Here is a 15,007-nt window from a genome sequence, read left to right on the forward strand (position 1 = left end):
GGGGTGGGGGGAGGGTTGTTGTAACTGATGAATCAATATTATCTGAGGCGATGTCTGTCTGTCTGTCTGTTGGTGCAGCCCATCCGTTTGGTCCAGACTGTCCTCCTGTGAAGGAACAAGCACAAAGGTCGTGTGTGCAGCAGGTCATTATGACCCATAGTTAGATTTTGTTGTTCGGCGACACCTAAGCTCGCATTCCTTCTTTTCCTAAATCTATAACCAAGCCTTGGCAGTTATTATGGTAACCACGGCGACAAAGGTGGGTACACCAATGTCGGAACAGTCTGCGTGTTTATCAGTGTAACCATGTAACCGAGCAAATGTTCGGTACGCCCGCCACCGTAAGGGCGCTTATCTCAGGAGACTCTCCTACGGGGCGGATCTGAGGGTTGGAGGAAAACGACCTGGACGGTGGTTCAGGTTGGAGGACTTGTTGGATGAAATGGAGCAGAGACATTCACGGCCCCCAGAGGATGAATCCTGAAGACTTCAGTGAGCCCCTGAGACTTTCACTTTCAGTATGAAATACTGAGCAAAATTTCCACTTACATTAAAACATTTTCCACTGGCGATGAGGCGTCGCAGTGCAGCTTCTATGATTCACATCACGTTCTGTCTGAACACGTAGACTTGTTTTAAAATCACTCGCCTCAAATTGTTTCACAGAGGCCGCTGTTATCAGAGCAATCGTGCTGAGATAAATATAGGAAGGAATAGATTTCTACTATTGGCTATAATCTACAGATGTCTAACTGAGTTCAACCAAACGTAAGTGACAAGCTGTAACTCATGCAGATGTGACTCCTTCCTCCTGCGATGGCAAAAAGCATATTTCACTGAAAGTGGACATTAATTATGAGAGAAGCGGCTCCATTGAAAGATAATGTACATAACTTCCAGAGAGGACACCGACGGGAGCATCTGATTTGACGGAGCCTAATGAAGCTTCGAGTGATGAGCTCTCGAGTGGCCGGCATCTTTGCAAATGGAAGGAAGGAAGTAGTTTTAGTGGCTGTTGAGTGTGTACACATTTCAAAATGGCTCAAAATAGGGCGCTTAATGAAAAGTGTGTTTTGATTTAAAATGTATGTTACTGATATTTGACTATAGTGAAGAAATCATACCATAAGACTGATGTATTTTTTTATAATGGAAAACACTTTGGCCTTGAGTAATCAGACTCACCAAGCTGAACAGGCAGATTTAGTAGATGACGTGTGAGATATACATCATTAATAAAAAATGAAAAATCTCTCAGGACTATTACACAGCACAGCAGCAGCTTCTCTAATGAATATCTCAGTTTAAACTTCTGTCTGGTCCAGATTCTCAAACGCACCTGATTGGACAATTTGAATCTCAGAAACTTTGCCGCCTGTCGACAACCGAGACCTCAGACCTCCTGCAGGAGACAGGTACATGTGTGCAGGTGTGAGCGCTGCAGGGATGAGAAAGTAGAAGTGTCTGTCTCAAGCTCTCTTCGTTCATTTTCCACACACTTATTTCAGCTGCTGCTTTTTTTGTGTGTGTGTACAAACAACTGCAGCATCATGAATCAGAGATAACACGTCATACAAACCATATCCCCGCCTTAAAGCTGCAGGATGTAAGATTTTATGGATCAGGTCCGGACGCATTATGTTTTCAGGTTGTCCGTCCGTCCGTCCCCATTCTTGTGAACACAATATCTCAGTAACGCCTTGAGGGAACTTCTTCAAATTTGGCACAAACATTCACTTGGACTCAAGGATGAACTGATTAGGTTTTGGTGGTCAAAGGTCAAGGTGACGGAGCCCTCACAAAATGCGGTTTTGGCCTTGTAAGCGCAATATCTCTGGAACTCCTCAAGGGAACTTCTTCACATTTGGCACAAACATTCACTTGGACTGAAGGATGAACTGATTAGGTTTTGGTGGTCAAAGGTCAAGCTCAGTGTGACCTCACAAAACTCTTTTTTTTTTTAGCCATAACCCTGGACTTCACACAGCAATTATGACAAAATTCCAGGTTCTAATCTTAACGTGAAGAGGTTCTCTAAAAAGAGAGAGTCATGGGGTCTGAAGTTAATCTTTAAACTTGATCATTGTTTCTCTGTTAAGATGATAATAATCAAATATTTCAGTGGTAGATTCCTATTTAACGTGAGTCTGGATAGAAAACCAGAGTTTCATGTTTCAGTCCGTCAGTCAGGCCGGTGAGAGAAACAGTCTACTGAGTTTAACCCAGAGCAGGAGCTGAACTTTGTCTCTCTTAGGCTCAGTTCAACTCCTCAGCATCAAAATAGAAAGGAGAAGCATTTAAATTAGTTTTTGTATTAAACAGCGACACTTGGGGGGACAAAAGAGTTTAACTGAAGAGATGTAATCTGTCCAAAAGGAGCTGGAAGCAGCTGAAGGAGCAGTTCATACTTTTTCGCTTTAAATTAAAACGTCTTTTTTAAAATCTTCTTCCTTATTTCCTATTTGCCTTCCGGGTTTATGCAAATATTTTAATGGGTTTTTCCAGGCTCTGATTCGTCAAATCTACATATATATGTATATATGTATATATATATATATATATATATATGCTGGGACACCTAGCTTATCTCAGAGTCGCAAACATGTTGTTTTGTACAACTCGCCACCAAGCGTGTGGATTACACTGAGGCCTAATTTCTGCATTTGAATGGATTGACCTTTTCCAGCAGCCGGAGGCACCTGCAGACCTGAGGGACGGAGCTCAGGCAGGTGGAAGACGAGAACTCGCCGTCCTTGACTGTCAAAAAAAATAAAAAATAAGTCAGTGAATGCAACTTCAAACTTTTCAGCAACCAAGTATTTCATTTCATTTGAATGTTTATAAGTTTCTCATCCCCATGAACGAGCAAATGATGCTTTACAGATGCTGAAGTGTAGTTTTAAAAGGAGAACCAGATGTGTGACAGAGGCACAATCCCAATATTTATTTAACATGATGAGAGAAATGATTCGTTATAGCGTCTGATTCACGATCAAAAACTGATTGTGTGCACAGTTTGTCACGGAACCTGCTGTGTGGCATCATTTGGATTTTGTTTATTATTCACATTTCATTTTAACCTCTACTGGAAACTAAAGCACAAGACCATTTTTTTTTTTAGAAACTGCCTTGTTTTCTCACCCCTCAAAAAAACATGGAGGCAGTGCACAGCGCTGAAGGCTCCGGGGTTTGTCAGGACTGCGCCACACAAGGCAGGCGTGAAAGCAGCTTAGTGAGTGTGCTGCGGGTGTGAAGTGAACGCTGTATAAATCGCAGCAGGTTGTTACAGGAGTTGTCGCTGGTGTGTGAATATGAACTTCTCATCGTCCGGTTTTTACTATCACACAGTCAAAGAAATACAGTGGGGAAAAACACAAACACCACCCTCCACGTCCATCCTACATCTCCTCTCCTCTTCCTCATCTGCGCTTTTCACATCCAAACCAAGGCTGTAATTATAGATGGCGACATATAGTGTAGCTGTATACAGTAAATAGCTTTTTATGTTATGTTTTTGTTATTTTGGGATATAGAAATAAAATGAACTTGACTAATAATAAGCAGAACTTGAATCTTTCAGTATTTTACTTTATTTATCTGTTTCTTTCTTCATTGTGTTCACTGCAGCTGTCAGTGCTGCATACAGATGGAGAGGAATAACGATAAATACACCTTGACCTTTGACCCTTGTTAGCCACACGTATGCTAATGATAAAAACTGTGAAAGAGTAAAAACATTGTTATTAATACCAGACTTTGTTTTCATTATGGCCCCATGATGTAAACTTAGCTGATGCCTGATGAATTTTATAGATACAACTAGGAAGTTTTTTTAAACTTTATAAATGATCACATGATCATTTACCCAGTTTCCTCAGCTGTCATGCAATTTTAGATATTTAAGATTTATGTAAAAAAAAAAAAAAACATTATTATGATTAACATTTTCTCACATTAAGCTTCTGTAAGTGGTTGTTTTGCTTTAAATGTGAAATTCAGATTCAGCTGAACCCTTTGGTTGGACAGCCTATAATAACATGACTGTGGACTGGAACTGTGTTGCTCAATCAATCAATCAATCAATCAATCAATCAATCAATAATCTGTCCAGATTTTTTTTTTTTTTTTTACCTAGAAAAATAGAGAAATTACAGGTGAAATTGAAAATGGAGTGAAGTGACATTAAAATAAGTTTTTATCACGGATCAGCAGATTAATGATCCCTGAGAGAGTCTGAGGTAAGATGACCTCTGATGTCTGTGAGGTTTCATCTGCCCACCTCTCTCTCTCTCTCTCTCTCTCTGTCTCTCTCTCTCTCTCTCTCTCTCTCTCTGTCTCTCTCTCTCTCTCTCTCTCTCTCTCTCAACCTGTCCATCCTTGCTCTCGTCACAACCGCGCAATTGGCTGGGCAATGGAGGGCACCGGAGGGGAGGGTGAGGGGAGAGGGGGGGTGGGGGGGGTGTCGGTCCACGGTGTGTGACAGCGACCATGTCGGTGGGTCGTTACAGAACTTGCTCCTATAAAAAGCGGCGCAGGTCGCAGCGCAGCTCAGACTTTCTCCGCTCAGGTGCGCCGCCTTCCACACAGAGATGCGCGTTATGGAGCGCACTTTCCGAGAGCAGCTCTTCTTCCTGGTGCTGTGCCTGTCCGTCCTCAAGGGAGACTCCAGATATATCGAGGTGAGTGTCAGAGAATACTTCATCATAACTTTGAACCGGCTCTTTTATAAGATTCACAGCGGAAAAGCTCCTGTTGTTAAACTTTACACTTTCTCCCGCTGCAGAACAACGAGATCTCAAAAGATGAATTATATTCATTTTTCAACTCGGAACTCAAGAGAGAAATACCTGAGGAGTTGATGTATCGCCGACCTTTACGTAAGTCATATAAAACATAGGCTGTAGCTTTTTATCTTTAGCTTTTAAAAATAAATTTGCATTTATTTCTGTCACATTCACTGTCTTTAATCCATATTATATTATAAAGAAAATAAAAACATAGGACTCAGTTGTTTCTAATTTAAATTTGCTATAATGTTGTGAAATTCATGAATATAGAGATTAGAGAAGGAAAGAAGGAAGGGACAATAAAGGAAAAAAATTATAGTACAATCATTATTATTTAAGTATCATGAGAATACATCTTATGTCTGCTGTTCTCTTCTGTACAACTGCATCCACATGTGAATGTGTGTGTCTCTCAGGTTGTCTGGACATGGTGGCGGTGGAGGGTCAGTTCACCTTCACAGCGGAGCATCCTCAGCTCAGCTGTGCTGCTTTCCTCATGGCAGAGCCCACTGAGGTGATCACTGTGGACTACGACAGTGTGGACATCGACTGCAGGGCGGGAGACTTCATCACGGTAAACTAACAACTGCAACAACATTTTCCTCTTCCTTATGATAAAAACGTCACCTTCATCAGGTGTGAAACAGCATCTAATGAAGCTGTTATCAACTTAAATGATGTTTTATTTAAGTATAAATCATTAGCTCCTGTTGCATAGAAACGTCTTAGGTCTGTTATATAATGTTCTGTATATTCACTGGTGATGGAGTGTGAGTTAGCTTCTGTTTTTCTGGTACAGGCTGTGTTTGTTTTCAAGCCACCAAACACTGCGCTCAGTTAACTTGCTAAGCTTAGAAACTTCCTGATTAGACAAAAGCTCCTTTAACATAAGGCAACTGCATATAAACCTGCTTACGTTAGGTGACCTGCCTTTTAAAACCCTCCTTCATGGTTGCATGCTGATGCTCTCTACGTGCTGAACCTATCATGATGTTCAATTCCTCTCCCACAGAGCGAATATTTCCACATACAGTTCATTTAAACTTTAAGCAAAACCTTGCAGAAATCATGTCTGACTTTCAGCTTCTCCCTCTCACTGTGTCCCATGAAGGTGTTTGACGGCTGGGTGATGAAAGGAGAGAAGTTCCCCAGCTCCCAGGATCACCCACTGCCTCTGTACGAGCGCTACGTGGATTACTGCGACTCCGGCTCGCTGAGGAGAAGCGTGCGCTCCTCTCAGAACGTGGCCATGGTCTTCTTCCGCATTCACAGCGCCGGCAGCAGCTTCACCCTGACGGTCAGGAAGCACATCAACCCTTTCCGTGAGTATGAGCTGTCACACTGGTAAAGTGGAAACATGATTTCAGTCCATTTGTGCAGCGATGAATGTGCGAGTCTGTGGTGATGACACGAGCCCAGCAGGGTGCTGTAGTCATCAAGTGCACCAACGGGGGACAGCTTGTCATCTCTGTGTTTCTGGATCTGCACCATGACCACATGGCACACTGAGTGAAGTCTTGCAGTAACATGTAAGAAAAAGGCAAAACTGAATCTCAGATTAGTTTTCTACTCGACCTGTGTGAGGATTTTTCAAAATTATCATTTAAAGTCATGATACCAGATGTAAATTCTGTAAAAAAGCAAAGTTAGTTTCAGTCAGTTAAATACATCGAACACTTATTTAGATTTTTACAAATAAATTCTAATCATCAGAAATAAAACTATAACTATTTTCTTCTATATAAATGATTCGTGTTGGCCCACGGTCCTGGCTGTGTGTGTGTGTGTGTGTGTGTGTGTGTGTTCCTCTGCTTCCACCTGAGAATCCATCGAACATCCCTCCTCGTCTCTTCGCAGCCTGTAATGTCATCTCCCAGTCACCAGAGGGCAGTTACACAATGGTGATCCCGCAGCAGCACAGGAACTGCAGCTTCTCCATCATTTACCCAGTGGCGATCGAGATCTCAGAGTTCAGCCTGGGACACTACAACGACTTCCCCAAGGTGAGAAAGAAGGTGTAGCATCTGCTTTAATGTGACCTCACTGCTCTTGATTCGTCTCCTCTCTGTGTTTGTTCATGATTCTAAAAACAGAGAGAAATAACACGAGGAAAACACAACAGTAATGTGTCTTTTCCAGAAACAATGTCTCAGTTACATTTTAGTATTCACCTTCAGGAAAAATTGGTGCATTCAAAATTATTGTTGTGATTTGAGTGAACTGACCCTTTAAAACCAGAACGTTAAGTACAGTTCTTGCATGTGTGTATTTATATTCTTTGCCCTCGGTTCACATTATAATTTCTGTCATGATTAGTTTACTTTTAACTCACTCCGGTTTTTTTGCAAAATATCATAATTGTGTTGATGCTTTAGAAATGCAGAAGTAAATAATAATAATAACACCTGCTCACACCTGTTCAACACAACAGGTCCAAAATCAACACGTTACATCAACAATGGATGAAATGAAATGTGTGAAAATGTGAATTTGGCTCATATCAGCCGACCCACAGAGAGCTAACACCCTAACCCTGCAGCTCTCTCCAGCTCTGCAGAGCTTTTTTAGCATCTTTTAGCTCGTTGTTTTGGTTGGAGACCAAACACTGAGCTAAAAGAGAGCGAATACTGGATTTGGATTAAATTAAATAAGCAACTTAAACTTCAAACTTTTATATATTCGTGTGGTGTTTAAAGCTTGTTTCTGCTGCCCCCGAGTGGCTAAAAAAATCAGTTCATGCAGGTTTAATGTTAGAGGTTGAAGAGCTGCTCCGTAACATTTTTACAGGGTTTCAGGATCATAAAAGCTATACTTTGTATTTTCCTTGCGAATATAAGCACAAGTCGTCTCAAGCGTTTTGAAGAAGTGACCGATGAAGCTGTTGAATGAAGAGGAGAGTGAGTGCATGAGGCTGCTTGTCCAGAAAGTGCGAAGATGGGTTGTTTTAATCAGAAGAGGAATAATATGATGTCAAAAGCGTTGAATGTGTCTAAAACATCATTATTAGATTAAATTTTGATTGTGTTCACCTGTATTTTTCTGTAACATAGACCCTGGAGCAGTTAAATGAATTCACTGTGATAACCTGAATGTCACTCCAACTGACTCCTTTTGAAGTAAAGTATTTGCCAGGTGTTAAAAAGCCATGTGTTGGTGTCCACAGAGGTCCATGCCTGGATGTGCAGAGTCTGGAGATTTCGTGCAGTTGCTGGGAGGAAATGGCATCGACACATCGAAGCTGCTGCCCATCACAGACCTCTGCATCTCCTTCACTGGCCCCAGTGAGCACACATTGATCTCCCTCCTTCCTTCCTTACTTCCTTCTTTCCTTTCCTTCTCATCATACAAACTGACTCTTACTCTTCGTTCTTCGCCCTCCTGCAGCTCACATGAAGATCGGCTGTGACAACACGGTGGTGAGGATGGTGTCCAGCGGGAAGTTTGTCAACCGAGTGTCTTTCAGCTACCGGCTACTGGACAGCCAGGAACTTCAGACCATCAAACTCAACAACGTGGAGGATTTCTGCTTCAACACCTGATCCCTGCAGGATCATAAAGTGACAGGTGTATCATTTGACTGCAAACATTTTTTAAATTATTTTATTAAAAGCATCAGATCCACCCGGTCAAGAATAAAATATACACAGTCGCAGAGATATTATCATATTTAAAACTACAAAATTCACCCGCCTTTTTTTGGTTTGTTTGTTTGTTTCTTCTTTTTTTTTTAGTTGTCTGTTGCTGAATAAAGCTTCATCACTTTTGTGTTTGGTGGAACTGCTTTTGTTTTTACTTTTGCTTTGTGTACAATACGTGTATTTATTAAGATGATGTTTTTATGTTACGTACGGGTTCACAGTCAACATTCTTGAAAAGGAATGGTGCTAAAAATGAATGTTACCTTCTGATTATTTTTGCCGAACGATACACGAAGAGTCATTTCCTGCCGCAGGTGACGTGGAGGGTGAAAGGTCAAGTGTTATATATAACAAGCATTTCATTGCCATTACGCAGTTAAATTTGTATAAAAACCTTTTTGTAATAAAATTATTCTGCATGACAAAGCACTCAACTGTGGTGTTGCTCTTATTTCTGCTGTGCACAGCAGCGCTGCACTAAACAGCATGTAAACAAGACTTCCCACAAGGATCATTCAAGTGTCTCCAGGTGTCATTCTGCACTTCACAAAAGCTTCATGTTCCTGTAATGGACTTGAGTCTCATCAGAATAGACCACACACCAAAACAGAGCAGTGGCAAATGAAAATAAATCTACACTGATGTTGCGTTCTCATTTATTTTTCTGTTCTGTTTGTGACACGAAAGCATGTTTATTTTTCTACATATTTTCTATAAATGTATATCTATAAATAGGATATTCACCACTTCCTGCAACTATCCCTGTCTGTTCTGTTCACTGCTGCATTAAATTACTTTCAATTCATCAGTTTCAGTGGAGGGACACATATGGGAGGTATTTATTGCTCCACCTTCCCAGACAGCTCTGTTTTCGATTTGTTCAGTAGCGTACTGAAATGAGGCCGATTCTTACTCAGGTTAAAGAAGTTTAAAGGCAAATTTAGAAATGAATGAAGGGGTTTGAGTGACAGCTACTATCTCTGTGATGGCTGGTTAGTCTGACCGTTGCTTGGTCCGCCACGTTAGTTCAGCCTGAAACACCTCAACAGCTAATGGTTGGGTTGCCATGACAGTTTGTACGGACATTGTTGATCCCTGTATGCTGACCTTGTTGATCCTTTGACTTTTCCTCCAGTAAAATAGCTCAACATCTACTATTGAAATATCTGTCATAAAATCTGTTACAGACTTCCAAGGTTCGCAGACGATGTGTCCGGATGACCTTGGCGGTCTCCTGGCACCACCATGAAATCTATTTATAGAAGGTAAATGGACTGCACTTATATAAGGCTGTTCGCTTTTCTAGTTGTATCGACCGCTCAAAGCACTTCACAATATTTGCCACATTCACTCACCCCCACATACATACATACATACATACATACATCGTACACTGGTGGAACAACCATCCAGAGCAATTTGGGGTTCAGGGTATTGAGACACGGACTTGAGGAGCCGGGGATCATACCTGCGATGATTAGTCGATGACCCGCTCGACCTCCACTGGGGACAAACAAGAAACACAAGGGAAACAGCAGGAAAGACGGGGAATGAAGGAGATATGACAGTGATGATGTAATCACAGCCAATGGACTGTTGACTTCATGTGTGTCACTATGTTTTTTTTTCCAGTGACAGTATTGGCACAGGTCACAGGTCGTTGTTCTCTAGGCTTCTTAAAACATTGTCACTCACCTGATTCATGACATGGAGATGATCTGAGTCCCAGTTATCATTATCTCCACCTGCTTATATAAGAGTCATCATCATCATCATTAACTTAATCATACCCCCCCCCCCCCCCCCTATAAAACACCGCTCACTGTCACTGCAGAGAGAACAGCAGGAGATATCTCTGAAAATAATGTCTTGAATGGCACAAACCAATGGGGCGACCAGTGATTAAAGGCCCGCAGGTGTATTATCATTGACAGACACCTGCAGCCACAGCTGGTGACGAACGAGCATGTGATGATGACACTTGTCTTTCCAGGAAAAATCAGTGTGTGTGTGTGTGTGTGTGTGTGGTGTGTGTGTGTGTGTGTGTGTGTGTGTGTGTACATTTGTAGTGATAAACACCTCCAGTGGTCTTTCACTAATTTGAATGTGAATAGTACAGGGGAAGAAAAGCAGCTGTGCAGCTGTCTAAAGGGACAGTTCTTTAATTTCTCAGTGCTGTAATGGGTTAAATAATAAAGCTTGCATAATTTTTCCTGTGGTAGAAATTGTATTCCATAGCACAAATGCTGCTCAAATAAGAATGCATTTGCTGGGGACTATTTTCAGTGGCGGATTAATCCACAGTTATACAGTATATGTCTTCCACACACTCAGCAGAAGTCCGGTCCCAAGCTCTGCTGTGACCACTTTACATCCTTTTATTCATTGAAACAGTTGACGCTTGCAGGAAGTGTGCTGTGAACTGACAGGTTGATTGTAATGATGATGGTTCTACTGAACTCCTCTATTACTCTACAGATTAAGAAAATCAAGCATGACATTTCAATCTGGCCTTTCTGAGAGAGAAAATTATCAATAATTTGTCGATCACTCAGCAGGAGCTCAGAGCAGATACAGACTCAATATTTCACACGTTCACATTCAGGAACCAGTTTTTAAGCAGAAATGTTTGTTGTTTTGATGACATACTATACTCACTGTCTGTTTAATACAAGTAATTTTCAATGTTTGTTTTTTTTTTTAGGAAAGACTTTTGTATAATATGTAAATGTTTGAATATCTGCTTGTTGAATGGTGTTTTTTTTAATTGCAGATTAAGAAAAATTTGCTCACCTTTTATGCTAGTGCCATAAATCTAACTTTACAATATTCAGGCAACAGGGTCCAAAGGACAAGACTGGCAGACAGGTACAAAAGAAGGCAGTAGGTCAAAACACAGGTACAGGTGACTTAAACAGGAAATAGGAGTTTTCCAACAAGCTTACATAAGCAACATGGAGAGGACATGGATATAAGCTGATATAAATACTGACAGGGCTCATGTGGAAATGGGAACAGGTGTGTAAGTGGGCGGGGGAGATCAGGTGATCAGGGGTTACTGCAGGGCAGGTATAGGTAGGAGTCAGGTGACTGGACAGGTAGGAAAGTCTGAGGGCATCTAGTGGACAGAGCATGGTAATGACTGAAGGAAGGGACAGAGACAGGACAGTGAACCGGACTGTGGACTGAGGTAATCATTATAACAATGTCTGCTCAATCCACCACTTTGGTCCAGACTGAAGAAACAGATGGATTCATAAAGTTTAGCACAGACATTCATGTTCCCCTCAAGAAAACAATTTGTCACTACTTTGGTTTAATATCTGCAAAAATAGTGTCATTCCCATCAGCCACAGCTGTGTTTTGTGTTTAGTGCTAATTATCATGCTAAACCATGATGGTGAACATGGTAAACATTAAGCCTGAAAACATCAGCCAGCATAACCTAGCATTCTAGCATCAGCAAACATTAAGTTGATTAGCAAACGTTAGCATGCTAAAATGCTAAACCATGATGGTGAACATGCTAAACATTAAGCCTGAAAACATCAGCTAGCATTCTAGCATCAGCAAACATTAAGTTGATTAGCAAACGTTAGCATGCTAAAATGCTAAACCATGATGGTGAACATGCTAAACACGAAAACATCAGCTAGCATCAGCTAGCATTCTAGCATCAGCTCACTGTGAGTGTTAGCATGTAGGAGCTGCTAGCATGGCTGTAGACTCCTGTTTTAAGAGAACTGCTCTAAATGCAAATGTAGCTATCACCATGTCGGCTTGTATTAATTCTATTTCACCACTTTCTTTTCCTTGGCAAATATATTTTTGAAATTACTTGAATATTTACTCATTGAATGGTGTTTTTTTTGGTTTTGTTTTTACTAAGATGGTCAACATATGTAAACATTAAGCCTGAAAGCATCAGCATGCTAGCATTCTCACTGTGAGTGTTAGCATTTAGCTCAAAACCGACAACAACATTTAAAGACAACTGCTTTAATGGCAAATGTATAAACATGAAGACCTTGATGCCATGTTTTCCAGGTCCTCCATTTTGGGTTTACTCTTTCAAACACAATCCTAATATTTTCACTTGTAATTATTCATGAGTCAGTGTAAAGGCTGGGAGTATAAGTCATAGTTTTAACCAACCTGTACGTTATCTATAAAAACAAGAGACTAAAAAGGTCAAGTGAAAGAATGAAGAAACATTTGTGTAAAGAAATCTTTTATTATACTGTTTGTGCTCAAATGTGACAAGTTTTACCATAATATATTATATATATATTTAGTTTTACTTTCTCATCTCTGTTACAGACTGTGAACATCATACATGTGAGTATGAATCACAGGCGGCATCATACGTGATGCAAAGAGAGATCAGGCTGTACACTGCCCATCAGGGGCTGCACGAAGACATTCTTCACCGGTGTGTTGTCGTCATCCCCTGAGGGATGACCACACCGTTTTCCAGGGTAAAGCAAGCTGCTGTGGAAAATCTGTCATCCTCACGTGCTGTGCTTCATAATAGGATCATGCTCCATCTGTTACTAAACGGTGTTCAGAAATACAACGATAATCCGTGTGACAACTCACATCTCGCACCGTGTTAAGATGGAAAGTAAAATGTAGAAGGGCATTAATTAAAATAAATAATTGGCAGATCATTCATGTGCCTTAGAGCATTTGTTAAATATACTTTGCCATATTGACTTTAAACATACTGCAAATAAAAGCTTTATGCTATTAAAATATAGGTGTGTGCTACTTTGGATGTGCTGATTTCATAGTTAGAGCATTAATGATATAAGTAGTACAAGTTAAACTATACTTCACCAGTAACTGTGTTATTTTGAGACCAAGTCATAAGAATTAATTGTTTTAGAATATACGTTTTTGCAGTGCACATAGATATACCATAGATATATTAGTGTGTAAAAACATGCACACTTTGTAAACTATAATTAATTACAGTTCATTAATACTTTGTCTTTGCTATAAGGGTGTGTTTCTGCCATTTCCTGCATTAAAGACTCATTTTTGTTCAGTGCAATCCTGTCACTGTTGTGTCTCAACGCAAGTGTCCTCTAAAGATCTTTATCTTATCCCTGTCTGATTCCTCAGCGAGGTCCTGGATGTTATTACCTCCGTCAGACCAACAACCGTGTACAAGTCCTTCACCTCTGCCTGCATCCACGGCTATTTTAACAAGGTCAGTGTCCGTCGCTCCGAAAGAAAACTGACCCTTTTCTTCTGAAAATTACTGAGGAGTAAAGTCTCTTTTCATGACACTCGACCTGTTTCCATTGTTTGTATCTGGGTTCAGATTCCCGTGTTTCTTCATGTCCAGGTGTTCGAAGCTTAAGTTTAAAAGAGGATGATTGTTAAATGTTGAAAACAGCATCTTTTCTGAACAAGTTTTTCTCTTTTATTTCCTTGTATGGTATTTAATTTATACGCCCTGTCTGATTTATCACATGATATCTTTATTATTTCCTTTATGTTATTATAATTTTTATTGGTGGAGCACGGTTCTCATCACATTCAATTTCCACTCAATTTACACTCTCCCCGTCATCAGCTGAGGCTTTACATACTGTAAGCACACAGATACAGGTCACTCCTAATGAGGAGTTATGACACAAACAGTGACGCACAAAGTGACGAAACGAGGGAAAAGACAGCATGTGGGAGATAAGGGCTCCAGGCGTATTTTAAAGACATTCGTCGCAGGTAGCGGCGACATTCGGACGAGTGACACTTGAAGTGAGGAGAAACTGTCCTGGAAACCTTTAGATATAAACAACCCTATATAGAAATGTTGACTTATGTGTTAGTGAATATAAAACATCTCCAGACTCAGCTGTCTTTCTGTCTAATTCAATCCTTAATCAGCCTTCTCTCGGCTTTTTGTGCTTCTTTTCCACCTCAGCCTTTAATTTTTATTTCAATCATATCCCATGATATCCCATCATCCTCCTCTTTGTCAGTGTCAGTGTTTCTGGTCTCCCTTTGGTTTCTGATACAAAATAACAGAAACTTAATAATGATATTTTATTTGTAAAACAAACATAGAAGAATCTGCTTATCAAACTCAGTTTGCACCTAGTTTTGCTTCTATCATTTAAATTGTTTGTTAATCGCCACACTAACGGGCCTTTATGATGATACTGTTACAGGAAACGATGAGAGATGATCACGACCGATGACTCAAACGTCTGCTGAAAACATGATGCTTCACAGGAAATAAACTGTTGCAATCACAGTGAAATTTCTTTTTTGAAGAGTTTCTGTGGAAATGGGGGGGGGGGGGGGGTATAAATATCCACATTTAAAAATGATCAAATGACACTTATGATTGATTGCAACCTTTTTCAAAATTGAACAAAAAGAAAAAAGCATAATTGCTGCATGGCATCTTCCCATGGGAGACAGCGTGATTATCCTGCTCCATTACAGCCAATCACACACAAATTGCATTGTAACGGTGAGGACTTGTGCAAGCACCATCTGCGCGTATGAAAGCAACTGTATTTTTGCTTCAGTAATTTTCCTCCACGTCACAACCGAGAATGTCAT

The 15,007-nt window shown here is 40.5% G+C and overlaps 1 protein-coding gene and 1 long non-coding RNA gene across 3 annotated transcripts; both read left to right on the plus strand.

Moving 5' to 3' along the window:
• The first annotated feature begins 4,520 nt into the window (after positions 1 to 4,520).
• crhbp (corticotropin releasing hormone binding protein) lies at positions 4,521 to 8,551 on the plus strand. Its single transcript, XM_056402776.1, has 7 exons — positions 4,521 to 4,679; positions 4,784 to 4,877; positions 5,204 to 5,361; positions 5,899 to 6,109; positions 6,645 to 6,790; positions 7,951 to 8,068; positions 8,172 to 8,551. The coding sequence occupies exons 1-7, from the start codon at positions 4,590 to 4,592 to the stop codon at positions 8,324 to 8,326; spliced, it is 972 nt and encodes a 323-aa protein (XP_056258751.1). The 5' UTR covers positions 4,521 to 4,589; the 3' UTR covers positions 8,327 to 8,551.
• A 2,975-nt stretch (positions 8,552 to 11,526) lies between these two features.
• LOC130186145 (uncharacterized) lies at positions 11,527 to 14,689 on the plus strand. Of its 2 annotated transcripts, XR_008830254.1 has the most exons (4): positions 11,576 to 11,615; positions 12,746 to 12,763; positions 13,553 to 13,640; positions 14,608 to 14,689. It is a non-coding gene; the product is annotated as an uncharacterized LOC130186145 (long non-coding RNA). The 2 variants fall into 2 exon arrangements; XR_008830255.1 differs by lacking the exon at positions 12,746 to 12,763 and having other exon boundaries at positions 11,527 to 11,615.
• Positions 14,690 to 15,007: the final 318 nt, after the last annotated feature.

This window comes from Seriola aureovittata, chromosome 18 (genome assembly GCF_021018895.1).
Source record: "Seriola aureovittata isolate HTS-2021-v1 ecotype China chromosome 18, ASM2101889v1, whole genome shotgun sequence".
Lineage (NCBI taxonomy): Eukaryota > Metazoa > Chordata > Actinopteri > Carangiformes > Carangidae > Seriola > Seriola aureovittata.

Bases quoted from the DNA above. Each gene is read 5' to 3' on its own strand.
- crhbp (XM_056402776.1), top strand. From the start codon at position 4,590: ATGCGCGTTATGGAGCGCACTTTCCGAGAGCAGCTCTTCTTCCTGGTG. The intron at 4,878-5,203 runs GTAAGTCATATA...TGTGTCTCTCAG, and splicing joins GATGTATCGCCGACCTTTAC to GTTGTCTGGACATGGTGGCG. The intron at 5,362-5,898 runs GTAAACTAACAA...TGTCCCATGAAG, and splicing joins GGGCGGGAGACTTCATCACG to GTGTTTGACGGCTGGGTGAT.